General features: G+C 65.9%; 1 protein-coding gene across 10 annotated transcripts in view; it reads left to right on the top strand.

Annotated features, from left to right (window-relative positions):
* Positions 1 to 19,059, top strand: part of RBFOX3 (RNA binding fox-1 homolog 3) — a 458,111-nt gene extending 439,052 nt beyond the window's left edge. For 5 of the 10 annotated variants that reach the window (XM_042967870.1, XM_042967867.1, XM_042967869.1 and 2 more), the window contains 10 exons: positions 4,562 to 4,699; positions 6,676 to 6,729; positions 7,552 to 7,644; positions 9,117 to 9,177; positions 12,316 to 12,369; positions 12,572 to 12,704; positions 13,186 to 13,348; positions 14,259 to 14,320; positions 15,426 to 15,504; positions 17,151 to 17,896. In XM_042967870.1, coding sequence (XP_042823804.1) covers positions 4,562 to 4,699; positions 6,676 to 6,729; positions 7,552 to 7,644; positions 9,117 to 9,177; positions 12,316 to 12,369; positions 12,572 to 12,704; positions 13,186 to 13,348; positions 14,259 to 14,320; positions 15,426 to 15,504; positions 17,151 to 17,195 — 882 coding nt within the window. In that variant the 3' untranslated portion in view covers positions 17,196 to 17,896. Of the gene's footprint in view, positions 1 to 4,561; positions 4,700 to 6,675; positions 6,730 to 7,551; positions 7,645 to 9,116; positions 9,178 to 12,315; positions 12,370 to 12,571; positions 12,705 to 13,185; positions 13,349 to 14,258; positions 14,321 to 15,425; positions 15,505 to 17,150; positions 17,897 to 18,987 lie in introns of those variants that run through there. The other 5 variants (XM_042967866.1, XM_042967874.1, XM_042967865.1 and 2 more) reach the window with 5 other exon arrangements.
* The last annotated feature ends 1,051 nt before the right edge of the window (positions 19,060 to 20,110 follow it).

The following is a 20,110-nucleotide window of genomic DNA, read 5'->3' as shown; positions in this document are numbered from 1 at the left end:
GCCCGCTGGGCTGGCCCCGACCCTCGTCTGGGGCCCAGCCGCTGCCCCTCCTCCCCGTGCGGACTGCCACCAGCCTGAGTCAACTTGACCACTCCCCACATCCCCGCGTCCCATGGGCGCCCCCCAGGGTTCCTACAGGGGGAAAAGGCGACACCCATGGGTCCTGGAACCCGGAGCTGACACGTACTTCTGGGGCCGCTCTGTCTGCTTCTGCTTCCTGAAACCCACGAGTGGGGTGTGCTCACACCAGAGCCAGAGGGGCCTTTCTGTGCACTGTCATTGCTGGCAGATGGGCCCGTTCTGATGGGAAAGCATGTGTCCGGCCAAACCTCCCGCGATGTGACCTCCTCGTGAGCAGACACTGAGGCCCGGGAATTTGCCCTGGGAGCAAGCACAGGAGACAGGATGGCCAGACGGGCAGATGCCTCGGAGTGGGGGGCCGACCACGCAAACCTGCACGGCAGAAGCCAGCCAGGGGGCCTGCTTGGTACCCTGCATCACCAGATGAGGCCTAAGGGGGGAAAGCATGAAGTCTTCTTCACTGGGCAGACGGTTGTTGGGGGCGCGCACTGAGCCAGCGTTGGGGGCACACGGAAGAAATGACCCCCCTGCCCCGCGGTGGCCACCGGTTCCCACCAGTCAAGGACATAAAAGTCAACAGGGGCCAGTCATGGGACAGAGTGTGGGTCGTGGAAGGGACTCAGGAGTCCCAGAAAGGATTCCTGCCGAGAGGTGAGCATCTCACTTCCCAGGCCGAGAGCCTCCCAAGGAGAGCGCCCGGGCCTGGTGAATGGGAGCCTTGACTTTCCTTCGGTCGGCTCGGGTCTCTCCAAGTCCCTGCAAGGGGGTCAGGGTCCGTAGGTCTTCCGTCCAGGGATACGGAGGAGGAGCGACCGGGACTCATCATGCCCCGGGGCCACCTGAGCCCTGCAGAGGACCTGAAGACACCCAGGCAAAGAGCTGGGCCACCACTGGAGGCCAGGAGCACTCAGCCCCTGGAGCGTCCACAGGCAGAGGCTGCCCACCTTGGGAGGAGAGGAGATCTTGCTCTGAGATTCCGGTAGCCACCTTCTTCTTTCCAGAGAAGCTGCCCAGAGCTCCCGGCTGAAGCCTGAACACCTCCGTGCTGGGTCACACATCCCATCCTTGTGGGCGGGGTCCTCCGCTCACCACAGCCTCCTCTCTGTCCTCCCCAGCCAGCAGGTGCCACGCTAACAGGACCTGTGGCCTTCGGTCCCCTGCGTGCTTCGCTCCTGGAGCTTTAAGCAAAAGGAAAAGGGTGGACTTTGGTCGCAGCGCAGAGGGGAAGAGCAGATGTATCCCCCCACCCCGGTCCCCCCAGCCCGGGGAGACTCAGCCGCGTGCCGCCACCACGCTGGCAGGGTGCCGACAGACAAGGCCCTCCGTCAGCATCAGTGCAACAGGTGCAGTGGCCGGCAGAGAGCTTAGAACGTTCCGTGGCTCAGGGTCCGCGGTGGGAGCGCAGGGCTCTGCCCAAGGAGGGGGCTGCCCCTTACAACGAAGAAGACGTCGCAAACAGATGGCTTGAGGCTACCCACCCGTGGAGGACGCCTCCTCCCAGGCCAGCTTGCCAGGTCCTTGCTGCTGCCCGAGTGCCCGCCAGGCCGCTGGCCCCCACTAGGGTCTCTCTAGGCCTCTCGCTGTGCTGAGTGACCTCGGGGAGCCCCAGGTGAAGGGGCTGCAGGCTCTGGGGATGGAGGTGCCCTGGGTGGCATGTGGACCCTGCCTCCCACCCACCAGGGGTCGGCTCCTGGCCTTGAGTGATGGCTAAGGTGACACGGAGAAGGACAAGGACGCTGTGGCCAGACGGGGCAGGAGGGAGGCCGGTGGGGAGGTGGTCACTGTTGCTTCATTCTTCCCTGCCTTGGAGCCCTGGGGCCAAAGATTGCTTTAAAAGGGACAGGAAAGAAATGGGGAGTCCCAGGGAAAGGCAGCACAGCCCGGCCCACCCCCCACCGCATCCCCCCTCCCCGCCGGGGACACTTGCCCATCTTACCGTCTTACAGCCACTGGACCCGTTCACCTGCCTCTGCGTGTAGCTGCGCTCGGGTGAGGGGGCTCCTTTCTTGCTTGTGCCCTGGCCCCACTCACGATTCATCCCACGTGACCTCCCCCCGACGCCCCATTCCCCCTCCTGGCCCTCAGCTGGCTCCCCTTAAAGGCCTCTACGGTGAGGCCCGGAGGAGGCCCCCGGACCGTGGAGGCTCACAGTAGGCTCAGCCCTGCTATGAGGACAGGCCCAGGGTAGAGACTCAGTCCAGGAAGGCCGCAGGCGCCTCACTTCCTCAGCACCCTCCCGCGCCCCTCCACCTTGTGCCCAGGGCTCCCCCGCTCCTTTGGGTGCGAGCTGGCTAAGCTGACCGCTGCCCTCTGCTGGTCCCAAGCCGGCATTACATGCCCCTCCCCGGCCGAATCCCCAAATTTAGGGGGATTCCGTTAGTCACCCGTACCCAGGAGCAACTGAGGGCACAGCTGTGTGAAATGCACTGGGTGGGGCTGGAGTGACAGAGGGCGCTGGGCCCACCCTGACCAGTGCACGGAAAGAGCCACACTTTGTCGTAACCAGAAAGCGGGAGAGTCAGTGGGTACGTGGCCGGCCCTGCTCTGATTCAGGGGCACCCATGAGCCTCTGGAGGACTAGCACAGGCTTGCTCTCTGCACAGCAGAGTGGGACCAAGGGAGGAGGACAACTGGCGGGGGGGCAGGGCGGGCCGGACTGTTGGGCATTTGCAGGTCCCTAGCTGGGCAGGAGGAGCCCCCGGGTGCTCCCCAGCACCCCCCAGGTGCCCAAAGGCAGCTGCCAGACGTTGCTCCCGCAGACCTGCCACCCACCCCCCATCCGGATGCCTCAGCAGACTGGCTCCTGGGGCTGCTTGGTGGCCCCCAGGCCCAGGCGCCGCCATCACCTACAGCCCCACCCTCGGACACACGTCACTCTTGCCAGCCCGATAGGAGGGCTCAGAGAACACACACTCAGCAGAATGGGGCCCACCGCTCGTGGGATGGCCTCCCTGGGCCACACACGTCCCCAGGTGAACAGGAAGACGGTGGCTTCAAACCACACCTGGATCGCACACCGTGTGCTGCAGACCCGAGTGCGAGGGACCAGCGGCCCCGGACCTGATGACGTCCACCCCCTTGCCTGTGGCACCCTGGCGCCTGGCCAGAGGCCTCCTGGCCGAGTGCCGAAGCAGGGCAGCGGCCCCCTCCTTCCAGAAAGGATGAACGGTTGGCCATTGAGGGCAGCCACTCAGGAGCCCACAGACAGACCTCTGGCTACTAGCCGTCGCCTTGGACGAGGCTCTGACTCTCGGGCTCCGTTTCCTCAGCCGGGAGGAAGCCTCGGGCACGGGGCCTCCCCCTGCTCACCCGTCCGGACTCTGGGAGGCCTGTGGTAGCGGCCAGCGCCCCCTCGATTGCCGGCAAGGAAACCAGCGAAGCGGCAGTTCTCGGAGGCCCGTGGGAAGCGGTGTCCGGGCGTCTCTCCCCGGGCTCTCTGCACCCCGACCGTCGCCGCTGCTCCGCTGTCCTTGCTCCTCCAGCCGTGAGCGAGGCCGCGGCCACCAGCACCTCCACTCTTGCGAAGTCCAGCCTGGGCCTCGGGGGACCCTCCCCCTGCGCTCCCTCCGGGCAGAGAGAAGCTCAGGGCACCCCTCGTGCCTCCAGCCAAGGTCCCGTCCGAGGCGCAGACCCCGGACAAGGACGCAAGGCCACGCAGAGTGCTGGGGACGCGACCCCAAGAAAGCCTTGGCATCCCTGCCGGGCACCTGGGGACACAGTGGAGCCCCCGGGGTGGGTGCCACCCACCGTGTCTGTCGCTGGCTGATAGCTGCCCCTGGACACTCCCACTCGCCTCGCCAGTGAGCTGAGCCACAGTGAGACTCGGGTCGGTCCCCTGCTCGCCCACCGGGCACACGTCGATGGAGCCCAAGCCACATGCCGTCGGCACCGTGCTTCGGCCGGGACGGAACCAGGCTGGGGGCCGGCCTGCTGGTGCGCTGGTGGCCTGTCCCTGCGGAGGGTCCGGGTGCTGCACAGCACGGGGGCTAGGACGAGGGGCAGCACCTCGCAGGCGTGCGTGCCTGGGGGCGGGCTCTGACACCTCCCCGGCTTCTCATCAGGCCTAGGAAGCCAGAAAGGCCCCCGTGCTCCCAGAACTTGGGTTGTGTGGGGTAAGGGAGAACCCTTGACTTTGAGGGTCAGTATAGTCGGTGCAGCCGAGGGACCGCTAAGGTCAGACCTGTGTGCTCAGGGCTGAGCCAGGCGGTGACAGCGCACCCGGCCAGGGTCGCCGGCCCCACGTTGGCGTCTGTGGTGTCGGGCACAGCCACGTGCAGAGGCCTGGAGGGGGGGCCTCGGAGGTCAAGGTGCCGCTGGGCCGCACCTAGTGAGAACCGCCTACCCGGCCCCCCTGTGGCCCCCAGCCCCAGGATGGGGAGGCCCAGGGAGTTGGAGGGTCCGGCCTTCAGAGCCTCCCCTCCGGACGGGACGGGACGGGGGCCGAGAGGGGTACCTCACAGCCCGGGTCCTCTCCCCGCAGCAGACAGACGAGGCGGCACAGACGGACAGCCAGCCGCTCCACTCCTCCGACCACACAGAGAAGCAGCAGCCCAAGCGGCTACACGTCTCCAACATCCCCTTCCGGTTCAGGGACCCCGACCTGCGGCAAATGTTCGGGGTGAGTGCCTGCGGCCCCTCCGTGCCGGCTCTCCCGACTCGGGGTCCCCTGGGTCCAGCTCTGACCTGAGCCTGCGGGGTGGAAAGGAGAAGGGGTGGCAGCCAGACACGCAGCACCTCCACGCCCCACCCCCACCCCCCCTTCCCCCGTCCTCGGCGCTTCTCAGAGGCCCCTCGAGGCCCAAAGGTTATCAGGCGCCCGCTAGGTTATCACTCTGCAGTCCCCGCAGTCTGACAGGGGCTCCCAGGACCCCTGTGCCCTCAGAGGGCACCGGGAGGGGCAGCTCGGCCTCCTGGCCCCACGAGGCCCAGCAGCCGACCAGCCCTGCCTCTCCCGTGTGCCCGAGGGCTGAGCACTCACCCTCTCTGGGCCCGTGTCCTCGGGGCTCCGGGCAGACGCTCAAACCGTGGGAAGCAAGCACGCGCCACTGTCCTTCTGGACTCCCCCAGTTGGTTCCAGCAGGGCGGGCCTCCAGTCTCGTGGCGACTCTCTTGGGCCGCTTGACTTGCATGCGGCTGCCCGGTGGGCGAGCAGGCCGGCACCGGCCAGGCCATCCGTCCCAAACAGCGCAGCCACGGAACCCCGGGGGGCCTGGCCCGCGTTTCTTCCCTCGCCTCCGCCCTCTCCCCAAACCCTCTTTCCCGCCGCCAGCACTGTGCCCGCCCCCACCCCGGCCTCTGAACCCCAGCCCCGCCTTCACGCCACACCCCCCCCCCCACCGACCCAGATGGGATTTGTCAAAGGGGAGGTGCCATGAGGGCGGGCTCAGGATGGACCCGGCACCCACACTTGGCCCCAAGCAGCCACTCCCCTTCTTGGAGGCCAGGCCCCATCGGACTGGGGGCTTAGACACAGTGAGGGGCCTCTGGGATGCGGAATCATCAGGATTCTGCCCCACTCGGCCTGGGCCCCGGCAGCTGCCAACCCCTTTGATCCTGGGGGTCCCCAGTTAAAGCGGCCGCTGTACAAAGCTCGCCCTGACCTCGGTCCCCAGGTCACGTCCCATCCCTCTTCCCCATACAGCGGACACCTACTGGTGTCAGCTTGCCTGTCCCCTCACCAGAGCGTAAGATCACCTGTCCCCGTCCCCGCTCCAGGGCGTCAACTCGCCCGTCCCCTGTCCCCTCACCACAGCGTCAGCCCACCTGTCCTCGCACGAGGACAGGCAGCACCAGCCCTGTTCCAGCCTTCGTCAGAGTTGAGATTGCATTGCTGTCCTCTTCCGTGTCACGTCACTGCTCCTTTGACACCCTAGTCCCAGTGTTGTGGGATGAGGGGAAGCCCATCGCCTACACATACCAGAGGCCTCGGAAGGGCCCCCCCGGGACCTGGTCTCGGGGATTTGGCCTTCACAGGTTCGTGGTCTCCTGCGACAGTGAGAGAGACAGGGCTGCCCCGGGGGGATTCTGGGCCGGTGATGGGGCAGGAAGGGGGCAGCCAGAGCATCTGGGCCTGCCTGGCCGGTATGTCCCAGTCAAGTAGAGTTTGGGATCGGTTCTGTCCTGCACCCCACACAGCCCGGCCCCAAACAGCACAGGTCGCTGGCAGCACAGGTCTGTCCATAGCACTTTGTCTCTTCTGAGGGCTCCTGCCCATCGGCTTTTGGGAACGACCTATCTGTAGCCCTTTACCCTCTAGCGTGAATTAGAGGTGGCCGTCGGTAACTTGGGGCAGGTCCCGGCAGGGAGAGGAGAGGGACTCCAACCGCGCTGCACCCTTCCCCGGTCCTCGGCCCCCACGCGGGTCTCAGGCAGGGAATGCGCGCTCCGTGAGAATGTGGGGAGGGGTCTCCCGTCCCCCCACCATGCTACACCTAGAGCCCCTCCTACTCCCTGCAGGAGGCTGGGGGCGGGGAGGGGGGCTCGGGCCAGACCCGGGCAGCAGGCGAGGGTCTCCTGAGAAGCAGGCGAGCCGGCCGGCCGGCAGTCTTAACCCACCCTCCCTTGTCTCCCCACCCCCCCTCTCTGTCTCTGCAGCAATTCGGAAAAATTTTAGACGTGGAGATCATTTTTAACGAGCGGGGCTCCAAGGTGGGTGCCGCCCAGAGGCCGCCACCATTACAGCGCCGGCTGTAGGTCCCGCCAGGCTAACGTGTGAAATGTGCGTTTCCTTCCTGGAGAGCTTCGAGCCCGAGGACCCCTGAGCTACACGGGTGCTTGTATTCCCCGCTCTTCCGCCCCCCCGCCCCCCCACCCCGCTGTCTGTGTCGTTGCTGCAGCTGCGATGCTTTCTGTCTGAGCTGCCGGGACCTCTCTGTCCGCGCCCCCGCTGAGCCCCGGGTCCCCAGCCGCCTAGCCGCCCCGCCAGGGGGCCTCCGGCCTGCCCGGGAGCTGGCCCCGAGGCCGGTGGGCACGGCTGCAGGGTGGGCAAAGACAGGCCCTGCTCCCTGCTCAGGGAAGAGAAGACCCCCATCCAGGCTCCTAGGGTGATGGGGGGTGGGGCTGCCCCCAGGAGGTCCTGAAACCCAGCTTTGCCCCCCAGGTGGCATTAGGGTGACACAGTCCTGGCCCCTGGCCGGGTTGGCATCTCTTTCACGGCTTTGGCCTGTCCTCTCGGAGGCGCCAGGCGGTCAGCTCAGGCCGGGCTCAGGCCAGGCTGGCAGCTGCCCCCGCCTGGGGCCGGACCCTTCCTGGGCATCCTGCCGGTGGTACCAGAACAGACCTCTGGGCTGCCGACCTCTCCTTCAACTCACCTGACTCAGTCCCTCTCTCTCTCTCTCTCTCTCTCTCTCTCTCTCTCCCCCCCCCCCGCCCATCTTTCTCTCTCCCCCTCCCTCTCTCTCCCTCCCCACTCCTCCTTTTTTATCCTTTCTCTCATCCTTTCTCTCCGTGTCTGTCCTTCTCCGCTCACAGGGTTTTGGGTTTGTAACTTTTGAAACTAGCTCAGATGCTGACCGAGCCCGGGAGAAGCTGAATGGGACGATCGTAGAGGGACGGAAAATTGAGGTGCTCAGATAAGTGTGCTGCGCAGGGCGCGCCCTTGAGAAACGCCACTGTCACCCAGGTCCCCCACCCCAGCCCCGCGGCCAACCTGCAGAGAGCCGGGCCAGGGTCCCCAGGGCAGGGAGACGGGGCGGGGGGCAGAGCCCAGCCCATCTCCTGCCACCCCTCGTGGGCCTACACTTCAGGCCCACCCAAGGGCCCCCTCCCTCTGCTTTCTGGAAGAGGCCCCCCAACTGTGGGAGTCAGCCAGACGCTGGGAGGAGCCCCCAGAACAACACGTTTGAGGCTGGCCAGCTCTAAGCACCACAGCCAACCCAGTCTGTCCCCCAGTGGGGAGGTGCTGTTAATCCCCTCCCTCCAGGGAGAAGCAGCTGTCCCCTGTCCTCCCCCTCCCCAGCTGCCAGGGCCTGGAAAGGGACCTAGCCCAGAGGAGCGGCAGAGAGAGGAGACCACGGGTCCCCTTCGGCCCCCCTCACCCCTTCCCTGGTGGGCTGCCCATCCCCCTCGCCAGTGCTGCGGCCTGGGAGCTGGGCTCCTGGACAGGCAGGGCAGCGAGGGGTAGCCAGGGAGGGGAGGGGTGCGCAGCGAGTGTAAAGTCCGTGGGAAGAGAAGCGGCAGGGCCTGGGGGGGCGAGGGGTTCCAGAAGCGGCAGCCCTGCGGGCACCGACCTCGGCCAGGCTCTGGTGCAGCACCCGGTGGGCACCGGGGGATGCAGGCCCAGGCCCAGGGGCTCACACAGGACATGGGGAGGCAGTGTGGCCCCGACTCCTCTCTTGAGTTCCACCACCTGCCCTATTCTCGGTCTCCTTCCACAGAGGCTGAGCCCCACCCTCCCTACACCCCAGTCGGGCCCCTGCAGGGACTCAGATGCCTGGAGTCAGGACCCACCCCCTCGGCGCCCGCTTGCCCCCTCTCCCGTCGGCCTTGCCCTCGAGGGGCACACGTGTCCCATCAGGGACTCTCCGCCGGCCTCAGGGGAATGGGGTGCTACCCCCGCCCCGACAAGAGGGGTGCCCATGGCTAGGAAGGCCTCGGCAGCCACCGAGGGCACAGAATGTCTTGGGGGCCGGTCTGCTAAGTTGGGCTGAGAGCACTTTGTGGAGAGTCCGCCGGCCAGCTTCTCCAGTGGCCTCGGGTTGCCGGAGAGAGAGGCTGGGGCTTGGTCTGCGGGCGCGGCGTGTGGAAGGCAAGGGCCAGTGGGCCGGACGTGGTGCCTGAGCCGAGCGCCGGGAGCCGTGGTGGCCCAGGCTCGCTGGAGCGGGGGCAGCACAGTGGGGAGGGGAGGCCTGGGAGGAGGGCCAGCCAGGGTGTGGGGCCAGGCCGGCCGCAGATGCTGTCCCGGGCCTTCTCCTAGCCCCCGGGCCCTCGGTGCGGCTGTGCAGGAGCGGTGCAGAGCAGGACTGGGGTGGCCGGACGCTTGCAGGGAGCCCAGTGCCCTGCACACCCTCACCTTCTCCTCCCTTCTCTCCGGGCAGGTCAATAACGCCACAGCCCGCGTCATGACCAACAAGAAGACTGCGAACCCCTACACTAACGGTAAGGGCCCCAGGGCTTCTGGGAGGCTGCAGGGGCCCACCTCCCCGGATGCTGAGCGCCCCCTCGTGTCCCAGCTCCGCCGGGTCAGAAGGGGGCAGATGGGCCGGAGCAGGAGGAGAGCTGGGGCCGGATGCCCGGGCCTTCCCAAGCACGGGACACCCCAGGGACAGGCCCCGGGCACAGTGGGCAGTGGCCATTGTTAGTTATTTTCTAAGCAGTGAGGCGGGGCCCGGGCTAGAGACGCTCCCTAGTGAGGGAGTGTGACGATAATTCGGATAGTCCTCCATCCGGGCCTTGGGGACCCAAGTGTCCCCAAGGGGATCTCCCCAAGGGAAGCCTTACGGGCACATAATGCTCGCCAACTCAGTGGTCTTGTGCACCCACACACCTGACTCTAAGCAGAAGCAGCCAGTCTACCCTGAAGACAGAACCGCCGAGGCTGAGGGGAGGGGTGGCGCTCGCCGCTTCGCGTCTTCACCCCGCCGGCCAAGGCAGACTGGTTTGGGCACAGCTGGCAGTGCGCTGGGGCCCCTCGACTTCGTGCCTGTGCCGGTGAGCGGTAGCCTGCTGTCAGGATGAGTCTCCCTGCAGGGTGGGGGCTTGACGTCTCACCCCCCAGCAGGGGCAGAGTGACCAAGCCACCCCCCCCCAGCGCTCTTGTCCCTGTGTGACTGGCCACCCATGGAGTCAGATGACAGGTCAGCAAGGGTCAGGGCGCTGGTGGGGGGGTGGGATCTGCCACGTGGTGACCCACCAGCGGGGCCTCCGGGAGCAAGGCAGGGGTCTGGCCGAGCCACATTTAGACTAGATTATGGCTCCCACCCTGCTTTTTGGAGGACTGTCAAAGCTCACATTTTTTAAAGAAATTCGGGACACCCGCCTTTGCCAGCGTCCCAAGCTCCTGCGGAAAGCTTGACACGGTAAGGCACAGTGGTAGGTGTGTTTGGCAGGTCAGGACGATCATCGGGGGCCCGTCGCCCCTGTCACCTGGGAGCCACACCCCCTGCTCTCCAGCCAGAGCCGGGAGAGTCGGGAAGCACGGAATCCAGAACGGAGTCCATCCCTGAATGACCACGTTCCTAGCCCAGGATGGGCGCGGAACCCACAGTGGTCTCACGACAGGGAACGGTGAAATGCTCACTGCCAAGGTTGGACCTGAGCATCCTCGCCGGCCTGAGCAAGAAGGACGTGGGCTGCGGTCCGCGGGCCCCGGGTTCTCTGTGGGTCGATACGGAAGCCCAGCACGTGGGCTCTGGCGGCCTGGGTACGTGGCTTGCCTTCGCCTGAACCCTCCGGAGAATCGATCGATTTCAGAAATTCATCGGCTGCGGGGCGGGGGGCCGAAGTGGCCACTACAGGAACCAAACTCACCAGGTTTGACCAGGCGTTAAGACTATTTACAGAAGAAACAAAGGAGTCACCCAGGGGGACCTCAGGCTGCCTCTGTCGTCTGGGGTCCCAGACAGTGAAACGGGACCGGCAGCGACAGGAGGAGGCATCAGAAAGCCAGAGTGACCGACAGAGATGCCCAAGGTTCCAGAACTGAAGGACCCACGGGAGCCCTGAGGACGGAGCCTCAGCGGGAGGGTGGGCTTGGGTCATTGGCCCCAGGACTCCGCTCCATCGTGGTTCTTACTAAGAAGACTCAGCCCCTGGGACGAGTTCTTTTTAGGAGATGAAACATTTCTTCCCTCCTGATGTGGGATTTAGAGAAGATTCCAGAGTCTCAGCAGTAACATTCAGACACGGAATGGACCCCCGGGAGGAACAAGGCCCCAGACACTCCCGGCCACCCACCCAGCAGTGGGGATGTTAGAATCTGGGTTGGAGGCCCACAGGTAGGGTCTGACGCTAATGGCCTGGTCTCGTCCGTCGCCACGCTCTCCAGAGGCGTGTTGCTAGCTGGCCAGTGGGTACAGGTCCCTTCTGTCCCTCCTCACAAAGCCAAGCGGGATAGGGAGCCGGGCTGTCAGGACATACTGCCAAGATAAGACCAGGTACACCGAGGCGGTCAGGGGCTGGGCTCGGTCAAAGACACCATTGCCGTGCCCATGGTATCTGAACGAGCACCTGGGGCCAGAACCCACTCAAAGCCGGCTGCCGCCCACCCCTCGGACCCTCCGATGGAAGCGGGCTTCACTCCTACACGTGGGTCCCTGGTGGGAGGGGAAGACTGGTCTAGAAGCGGAGGGCCCTGGGCCAGTCCACCTGCAGAGAGGGACAGGTGGGTGCAGATTCGCTGGAGGCCAGGGACCGGCCAGGAATGTGGGCTGGGTCTGGATCTGGCTCCGCCACTCCCCCCGGCTCTGGAATGTGAGGCTGCCCTTCCTCCCCGAGCCTCCGCTAGCTCGTCTGTAAAACGCGAGGGTGTGACGCTTGGGTGGGTTTAGAACAGCGTGGCGCGCGGTAAGGTGCTCCGGAAATGTTAGTTGTCCTTCTTAGTACCTCCAGTCCAGAGGCCCTTCCTCCTCAGGAAGCCCTTCCCCTGGCTGCTCCGGGGAAAGACAGACCCAGGACGGTCGGGGCGGGACTCAGCCGTGGGGACGGAGAGCTCCACCCCGGGACGGGGGCTTTGGGACCGGAGGTGGTGGCGGAAGCCACGCCCCCTCGCGGCAGCCTCTGGCCCTCCCGGAAGGCAGCCCGGCCCCCACCGGAGACCGCGCTCCCGTGATTGGGCCCCATCATGTGCCGAAGCGCAGGCGGGCCGGACCCCTCGCCCCAGCTGTGGGCCCGCAGAAGTTGACAGAAGTGTTCGAGTTTCCCTTCCTAGTTCTCTCCCGCACAGACTGCAGACTCCAAGCTGCTGGAGCTGGTGCCCCGCCCCCCTCCGCAGGGCAGTCCCAGGGGCGGGCTGGGGAGGGCCACAACTTGAAAACAATCGGGAGGACACGCAGGCAGGGGGGGCGGGAGAGACTTGGTCCCTGTTATCTAGGGACCGGAAGGTCAGAGCCGGTGAGCCTGCAACATCCCCAGAGGGGCCCGGGGTCTCCTCTCCCCCCTCCCCCGACCGCGGAGGGAGGTGGGCCGGCCTCCCGCCGGGCTGCAGAGGCCACGCCTAAGGTGGGAGGATCCCAGGGTAGTGTGAGGTGGGGCGAGAACGGGGGAAACGGTGACTGGGTTCCTTTGCTTCTCTTCTAGGCTGGAAGCTAAACCCCGTGGTGGGCGCAGTCTATGGGCCTGAATTCTATGCAGGTACAGGCTGGAGCGGTCACTCTGGGCGGAGCCGGGCCGGTGGGGGTGTGGCCGGCTGGTGGGGGTGGCCAGGCGGGGGCGTGGCCGTGCGGGCGTGGTTGGGCGGTGCCGGGCTAGCTGTGGCTGCGCCCCGGCCGGCTTGTTTCGACCTGGCCTCAGGCTTTCCCTCTCACCGCCTCTTCTCTGGCCCGCTTTCCTGCAGTGACGGGGTTCCCCTACCCCACCACGGGCACGGCCGTAGCCTACAGGGGCGCGCACCTACGGGGTCGGGGCCGGGCCGTGTATAATACGTTTCGGGCTGCGCCGCCCCCGCCCCCCATCCCAACTTACGGAGCGTGAGTACCTGGGGAGGCACTTGGGAGGGAGGCATGGGGGAAGCCCAGGGGGCGTGGAGGGTGGGGGGGAGGCCCTGGGCAGCCGGAGGGGCTAAGCAGCCTTTCCAGAACTGCGGGAAGGTGGGGGGGAGGGGGTGTCGGGAACCCCCAGACCTTTGCACTGCAGTCGCCTCCGTATCAGTACCCCGACCCCATCGTGCCATGGGCGCCAAGGCTCACTGGCATTTGGGGGACATTTAGAGCCCCGGCACCTTGCCAGCTGATTTAATGGGATGGTGGTTGGCCCTCGAGCTCAGCGAGGGCCTGCTCGAAGCCCTCCCTGGACCATTTCCCCGGGCCCAGTGCCCTCTGCCTGGATGGGGGGACAGCTGCCTGGGCTGGGGTGGGGGGAGGGTAAGCAACAGGGGCCGCGGGGCCCCTGGCTTTGTGGGAGAGAGGAACTGACCAGCAAGGGTGTTACTCTATTGTTATACCAAAACAGGGCACTGGAGCAAACGCTTGTTAAAATGCCAGTCCCATGGGCAGGGCTGGCACCCTGCCCCCTCCCTCCTCAGCAGACGCCGGAGCCGGCCTGCCCACCACTCTCTTGTCCGTTTGCTTCCAGGGTCGTGTATCAGGACGGCTTTTATGGTGCTGAGATTTATGTAAGTGCGGTCCGGAGGGGAGGGCGGGGTGGGGCTTGTCCAGGCCTTCAGCCGATTTCCAGGGTCTTCCCCTCCCCCACCCCATCCCACTTCATCCTCGGAACCCCGGAGGGTGAGAGTGCCAGGGCAGTGGGCCCCTGGGGACCTCGGCACAGCGGAGCCTGGGCTGTCTGTGCTCATGTCTTCTCCAGTCCCCAGGGCGTTTGGGTGATGGGGGCAGGGGCGACTCTCCCGTATCCCTAACTGCACTGGGGTCACCGAGTGAGCCCCGGTGGGTACCCCGTGTCCCGTACAGAGGCCCAGAGAGAGACCAGGAGGCAGGGGCTCGAGGGCAGACCCCTTGGTGGGTTCCTGTGGCTTCTCTCTCCCTTCGTGGGGCTCCCCCTGCTGCTTCCTCTAGCCCAGAGCCCCAGCTGACAACCCCTTCTCACGCACCTACCCAGCCCCACACGAGACCTTGCTTCCATCGTGGGCATTTGCCCATAATCCAACTGTCCCTTTGTGCCAGGCCCGAGACGTGATCCGGGTTTGCCCTTGACCTTTCCCAGTATCTAGCATGGCACCCAGTCACCCATGGGTTCTCCACGCCCACGGGCATCAAAATCAGGGGCCCACTGGACTGCTGGCAGGTCTGTGGGCACTTAACATGTGTCAAGGCCACGAACACAGCCAGGCACGTAATTGGTGCCCACCAGTGTGTTGAATGGGGAAGTGAACAGACACCCCTGCCTCACCTCAGCCTGGCCCACTTGATAATCTGTGGCCCTTAGGTCTCCATTAGGCCAGAAGCGAGGTGCCCCCAGGCCTGCACCCACCAGCCAGTCCTCACCTGGCTGAAAGGGGAAGGTTGACAGGCCACGTCAGCCCCGCTAAGCCTCTGTGCCATCTCTCCCTCCCCCTTACCCTGCAGGGGGGCTATGCAGCCTACAGATACGCTCAGCCTGCAGCAGCAGCCGCGGCCTATAGCGACAGGTATGGCTGGGGCCGTGGTTGGGATAAAGACAAACGATGGGGTGACAGGGTCCCTGCAGGGCTGGGCTCAGACGGGAAGACTTCACTACTGCTTGGGCCTGGGGCAGCTCCCCCTGGCGGCACAGAATCTGGACAGAGGAGAGCAGGTCCGAGACCCCTGAGCCAGCGCCGCCACCCCCCCCCCCCCCCCCCCCCCCCCCCCCCCCCGGTTTCTTCAGTCCCTTCCTGCCCTGGAGGCCCCAGAGTGGGAAGGGTACTCAGGAGGCTGTGTTTCTGCGCGTGGGCGCACCTCCGATCCTTCTCGGGGCTTCAGGATCTGAGGCCCTTTAGCTTGGAGAAGGAGAGGCAGCAGCTTGGGCTCCCAGGGGCCGTGGCGAGACCAGGTGGGCAGTGTGGCCATCTGAGAGGCAGCCGGCCCTCTGCCCGGTGGCGGGCACACCCAGGGGCTGGGGGGTGGCTCTGTATTTGGAGGCAGGTCCCGCAGGGGTGGCCTAACCTAGCACATGGGCGCTTGGCCCATTGGGCAGAGTTCCTGCTTAGGGGAGCCTGGCATGCACGTGGTGGGTGCCGGCCTGGGGACCACCTGACTGTCCCTCCTGGTGGCACCCGGGGACCCGCACCTTTCTCGAAGCTTCTCACCGCATCTCACGTGTGGGTTTTGTCCGGTGCACGGCAGGCCCTTCGGCCCAGCCCTGTCTTACAAGAAGGTGGCATTTCACACACAGAATTAAGTTGAGAGGAAGGCCATCAGGGGGACGCAGGGCCATGTCCCCCCCTGCCCCCCTTCCCTGCTCTGAGCACTCTGCCCTCATTCTTTCCGGGGATCGAGGTTTCTCTTCCCTCCACCCCAGCTCTGTGAGGACTCCCATTTCCTTCCACGAGGTCCCTGGTAGAACAGCCTGCCCCTCGTCAGGGTCAGCACACGCTGAAAGAGCTGAGAGGAGGGTGGCCAGCTGTGTTCCAGACGCTTCCTTCTCAACAGGCAGAAAGGATGGCGAGGAGGGGGGGGGGGCCTGGCGGGCGGGACCACACTGGAGGAGGTGGGGGGCCCGCTGCCACCCCTCACCTGCCCCCATCGCCCCCCCACACCTCCCTCTCTCCCCAGTTACGGCAGAGTCTATGCGGCCACCGACCCCTACCACCACACCATCGGCCCCCCAGCGACCTACAGCATCGGAACCATGGTAAGGAGCGGGGGTGCCGCCTGGCCTTAGGCGCTGGCCGTTGACGAGGCTGGGGTGGGCAGGCCCTGAGGACGATGACCCAGACCTCTGACCAGCGCCTGGGAGGACCAAGGCCTGGATTGGGAGTCTGGGGGAGGACTTGCCCCTTTGAGCCCCCGGGGGACTTCGAGGGAGGCAGGTCCAGTGAGGACGTCTGGCCCTCTGGGGAGCATCCTGGTCCGCCCACTCTGCCCAGTCTTCTGAGGCTCCAGAGGCTCGTGGGGGTGTGTCCGCCACCGTCCCCCTGTGTCCTGTCACTGCGCTTTTCCTCACGTCAAGGAGAGGGACAGGGGCTGCCCCCCACTTCCCACCCAGACCCGTCGGCGGCCCTGGGGCCAGCGCTCTCCCAGCACCCACCCCCCCCCCCACCACGCACTCCCAGCCGGCTCACGGCACTAGAGGTGTGCAGGCCAGCGTGTCTGTGTGTGTGTGTGTGTATGGCCAGCTGTCGACACATGCAGCCCAGCTCACTCTGTACCCCGAAACCTGCTTCCAGTGGACACCTGCCTCCTGTGCCCACCCACCCCCGGCCCTGGGGGGTGTTGATGTCGGTTTTTAGCTAGCTTGGCATCCAGCATCAAAGATGAACACATTTTTCGGGGGGTAAGGAGGGAGGAGGTGCGGAGCCAGTACGGATCCGTTGTTCCATCTCCCTTGGTCTTGATTACTCCCTCCCCATTTTCTGTCTTTGATTTTTTGACAAGTTTCCGGCATCCCAGGCAGCCTGCAGTGACAGCTAGCAGCCACAGGGGGCAGCAGCAGGCCTCTTGGGGGCCGGCCCCTCCCCGGACAGAGGCCCCGAAAGTGCGCTCTGCGGGTCCCTCGGCTCCAGGCTCAGCTCAGGGCGCCCCCCACCATGCAGCTGCTGGCTAAAAGCTTTCGTTGATTCACAGAGGGGCCCCTCTTATGTTCTCATTTTTGCTTGTAAGATTCTCTTTTTTCCCCCTCTGGCACTTGCCGCTCCCATTTCCTGTTGAAATTGGTTGGTGGGAGGAGGTTCCTGCGGAGACCTCCCTGACCCAGCGCAGCCCGGGGACACAGGAGCGGGAGCATCCAGGACCCGTCGTCCTCAGCCGGACGCAGGGCCAGGCGCAAGCGAGGCCCTGGTGGAAGAGGAGGGACCCCAGGGACCCCCTAAAGCTCGGAGGAGCTGGGCGAGCAGCCACAGCCTCTCCTGGTGGAGCCGAGGCCTGGGGAACCCTGAGAGAGGAAGTCCGTCCACCCGCCAGAGCCCCCAAGGGGCTCTGAGGAGGTGGGGCCCTCGCTCAGACCTCCCCCGACCCATTAAAGAGAGAGGGGCCCCGGGAGGGCCAGGCCCGAGCCTAGAGAGTCGTCAAGAGACTTCTCAAACCTCCTTGTCCCGGAGTGCCGGGGCTGATGACCCCAGCAGCCCCCTGGCCCCCAGGCCCCCACCACGACAGAACGAGGCCCAGGGCCCCCCCCCCCCGCTGCCATGGTAACTGGTACCCGCTCTCCCCAAGGCCAGCCTTAAAACATGGGACTTAGCGATTTCTTTTTGGTTTTCCTTATTTTTTTTTTCTTTTTGCTTTTTCCCCCCCTACCACAAGGCGGTACTGATTGGCTGTTTGTCATCTTTGATGTTGCAGGCTAGCCTCTGCCGAGGAGGGTACAGCCGCTTCACCCCCTACTAGCAAGAGGGCCCAGCCCCTAGCAGCATTCACACTGACTGCCCAGTACACACCACACCCAGCAGGCCAAAACCAGGCACAGCCACCGGGAGGACAGTGCGCCCCCCCCAGTCAGCGGCACGCGACGCTAAAGTCCATAGGTTTACCTCCAGCCAGCTGGTGTCCCTGCCCCTCACCATGGCGTGTGTGTCTTTGACCCTGGTTACCCTGTGTGTCTGAAACCTTGCTTCCCATTTTGACTTTGTTGACGTTGTGACCCCCAAGCCATTTCAGGTACGGTATGCACACAGCGGGAGGGGCTAGGCTGGGCACGAGACCCCCTCCCCCTCCCGAGAGCTGGCAGTAGAGCCCGCCAGGGCGACACCCACTCCGCATCATCCCCCGGGGTCTGTGGAGCCACAGGAGAGGCCCGGCCAGCGGCCAGCGGGGGGCCACAGCCACTGCCCCTCCCCTGGGGTTCAGGGAGGGAGGAGGAGCTGCCGTCCACGGGACGCGGGGACGGTGCCCCCTTCCCACCTTCACCTAGTCCCAGGACTAGCCGTCTCTGCCCTCCTCATTTCTGATTGAAGTTTATTGACGTTTCCTGCCGAAGCAGTCACAAGCACACGGTGCAAGGCGGAAACTGCCGTGGCCACACCAGCCTCGGGGCTGCTGAGCCTCTGTTGTAAGAAAGGAAAATCTAGGAAGAAATTCCCCTGCACCCCGCCCCCCCCCCCCACACGCACAAAGCCATCCGCCCTGCAGGGCCCCAGGGGTCGCCCTCAGCCCCTCTGCGGTGACTTCTGGCTGCAGGCTCTCCCAGCCCCCACCCCGCTCCGCCAGGCCCCAGGGATGGCACCTTGGCCCCGCTGGACTTGGGGTCCTGGCCAGCCCGGCACCTGTGTTGGTATTCGGGCTACGGCACCCTTCCCCTCCCCCGGGCTTGGAGACATCTTTTTGCCAGGGTCCGTTTCAGGAGTGGGGAGCAGGTCAGGAGCAGGGGGAGCCCCATCGCGGGCCTTCCTGGCGGAACAGCACTTGGTGCCAGCCTCCCCTCTAGCAAGGTCCCAGGACCGTGCGGGGTCCGGGGAGGAGAGCCTGGCTGGGGCCGCCGGTAATCCTGAGACAGCCCCGGTAGCTTCTGGAGGAGGCTGCGCGGTCAGGACCTGCCTCCGTTCCAGGAGAAAGTGTCTCGGGCCGGGGAATCCCAGGTGCCCTGACGCGCCAGAGTTGGGCTTCCGGGCGCGGCCAGCCAGCGGGTGTGGGTTCCCCGCCAGCCAGGGCACACCGGGTCCCGGCTGGTGGAGCGGCCGGATCGTGTCCTGGGTGCCGGGCCCTCCCTTCCCACTGCCCAGAGCCCCTCCTTCTCAGCCGCCTGGGTCCGGGCCCCTCGTGGCCTGTGCCGTGCCGTCCACCCGCCACGCCCTCTGTCTTCAGCCGGCCGGGCCCCCCCTGCCCAGCTCAGCCCTAGCAGAGCCCGCAGGCTGCGCGTGCCAGCCAGCTTCGCTGTGCTCTCTGCTCCTGCCAACCCCCGCTTCTTCCCACTGCCAGCCCGTACTCTCTGCCCTGGAGAACGAGGTCTGCTTTAAAGTCGGCTCACGGAGGCTGATGGGTTCCCGGAAGCTGGGGGGAGCGGGGGGGGGGGGGGGGGGGGGGGGGGACAGGCTGCAGCAGCGGGGAGGCGCTAGGACCTTGGGGCCCGGCACCCTCCCGCCCGCCCTGCGCCCTGTGCGGGCCGCTGGGGCTGGTCCCGTCCTCACCGCACGCCTGGCAGTTGCCTCTGTGAAACTCCAAGTCCTTTCTGTTTCTGTTGTAGTGAGAGCTTCCACCGTTTCCTTCTTGGACCATGAAGGGCAAAACAAAAAACAAAAACAAAACAAAACAAAAACAAACAAAAAAAATCACAAAACAAAAAACAAAACAAAAAAAGATGTTAAGATCCAAGCAGCAACAAAACCAACCAAACCAAGAAGCATCCACCACGTCCGAGTGGCGCGTGGCAGCAGCGCACATCGCAGCGAGGGAGCACGTCCGGCGGGCCCCCGCCCCTCCCCGGCCACGGCGCTGGCGGGATGGGGAGAGCAGGAGGGGAAGGGGCCTCGTTTTCTACCAAGTCTTCCTTTCCGGCCCCCCACTCCCAGGGCACGTGGGGCCCAGCGGAGGAACGGGCCACAGGCCTGCGCAGGGGAGAGCAGCCAGCGGGACCTGACCTTGTTGCCGACCGTGCCGGTGGAGGGGACGGCCGGGCCGGGCCGGGCTGGGCGCGGGGGGCGGCCGCTCATTCCCGGGGTCTCTGGCTCCAGCCCGTGCCCGTCACCCTCACGTCCGGCTGTCTAGGCCCCAGCTCCCCCACTCTGCCGTGCCGCCAGTGCCCACATCCCAGCGAAGGCGTTTGCGGGCCACCAGAGCCGGTCCGACCAGCAGCCCTGGGGCCCGACCCCAACACCAAGGAAGGGCTGACATGGTTCCAGAACTGTGGGGCGCCCAGGCCCCCCAGTCCGGTGAGGGGGCTCCCGGGCAGCCTGGACAGGATCATTCCCCTTACCTAAGAGCACCGGGAGGGTAAGGACCTCGGGGCTGAGGACACGCTCTGGCTCTGGCCGGTTCCTGTTCCCTTTCTGGAGGCGGCCCTGGGCCTGGTCTGTGGGAGGGAAGGCAGGCCTCATGCCGCCTGCTGGACCGAGCCCTCCCCACCGCTGCCCTGCAGGGGAGCAGAGGGCGGGCGGGCCAGTGCAGCACGGTGAGGTCCGGAATCGCGGTGCCGCGGGGCTGGACGGCCAGGCCAGAGCAGGGAGAGCGAGGGGTGGGAAAGGCCCAGAGGGGTGCCCGGGTCCGGTCCCAGGGTGGCTGGAGAGCAGACCGTAGGCAGCAGGGAGGAGGCCCTGGCCAGGCAGGGATAGCTGGAGTAGGGAACAGCAAAAAATAACAAACATAGGCTC

The sequence above is a fragment of the Panthera tigris genome, chromosome E1 (assembly GCF_018350195.1).
Source record: "Panthera tigris isolate Pti1 chromosome E1, P.tigris_Pti1_mat1.1, whole genome shotgun sequence".
Taxonomy (NCBI): Eukaryota; Metazoa; Chordata; class Mammalia; order Carnivora; family Felidae; genus Panthera; species Panthera tigris.
Note: the sequence above shows the minus strand (reverse complement) of the source record. Positions and strands in the feature narration are given on the sequence as shown.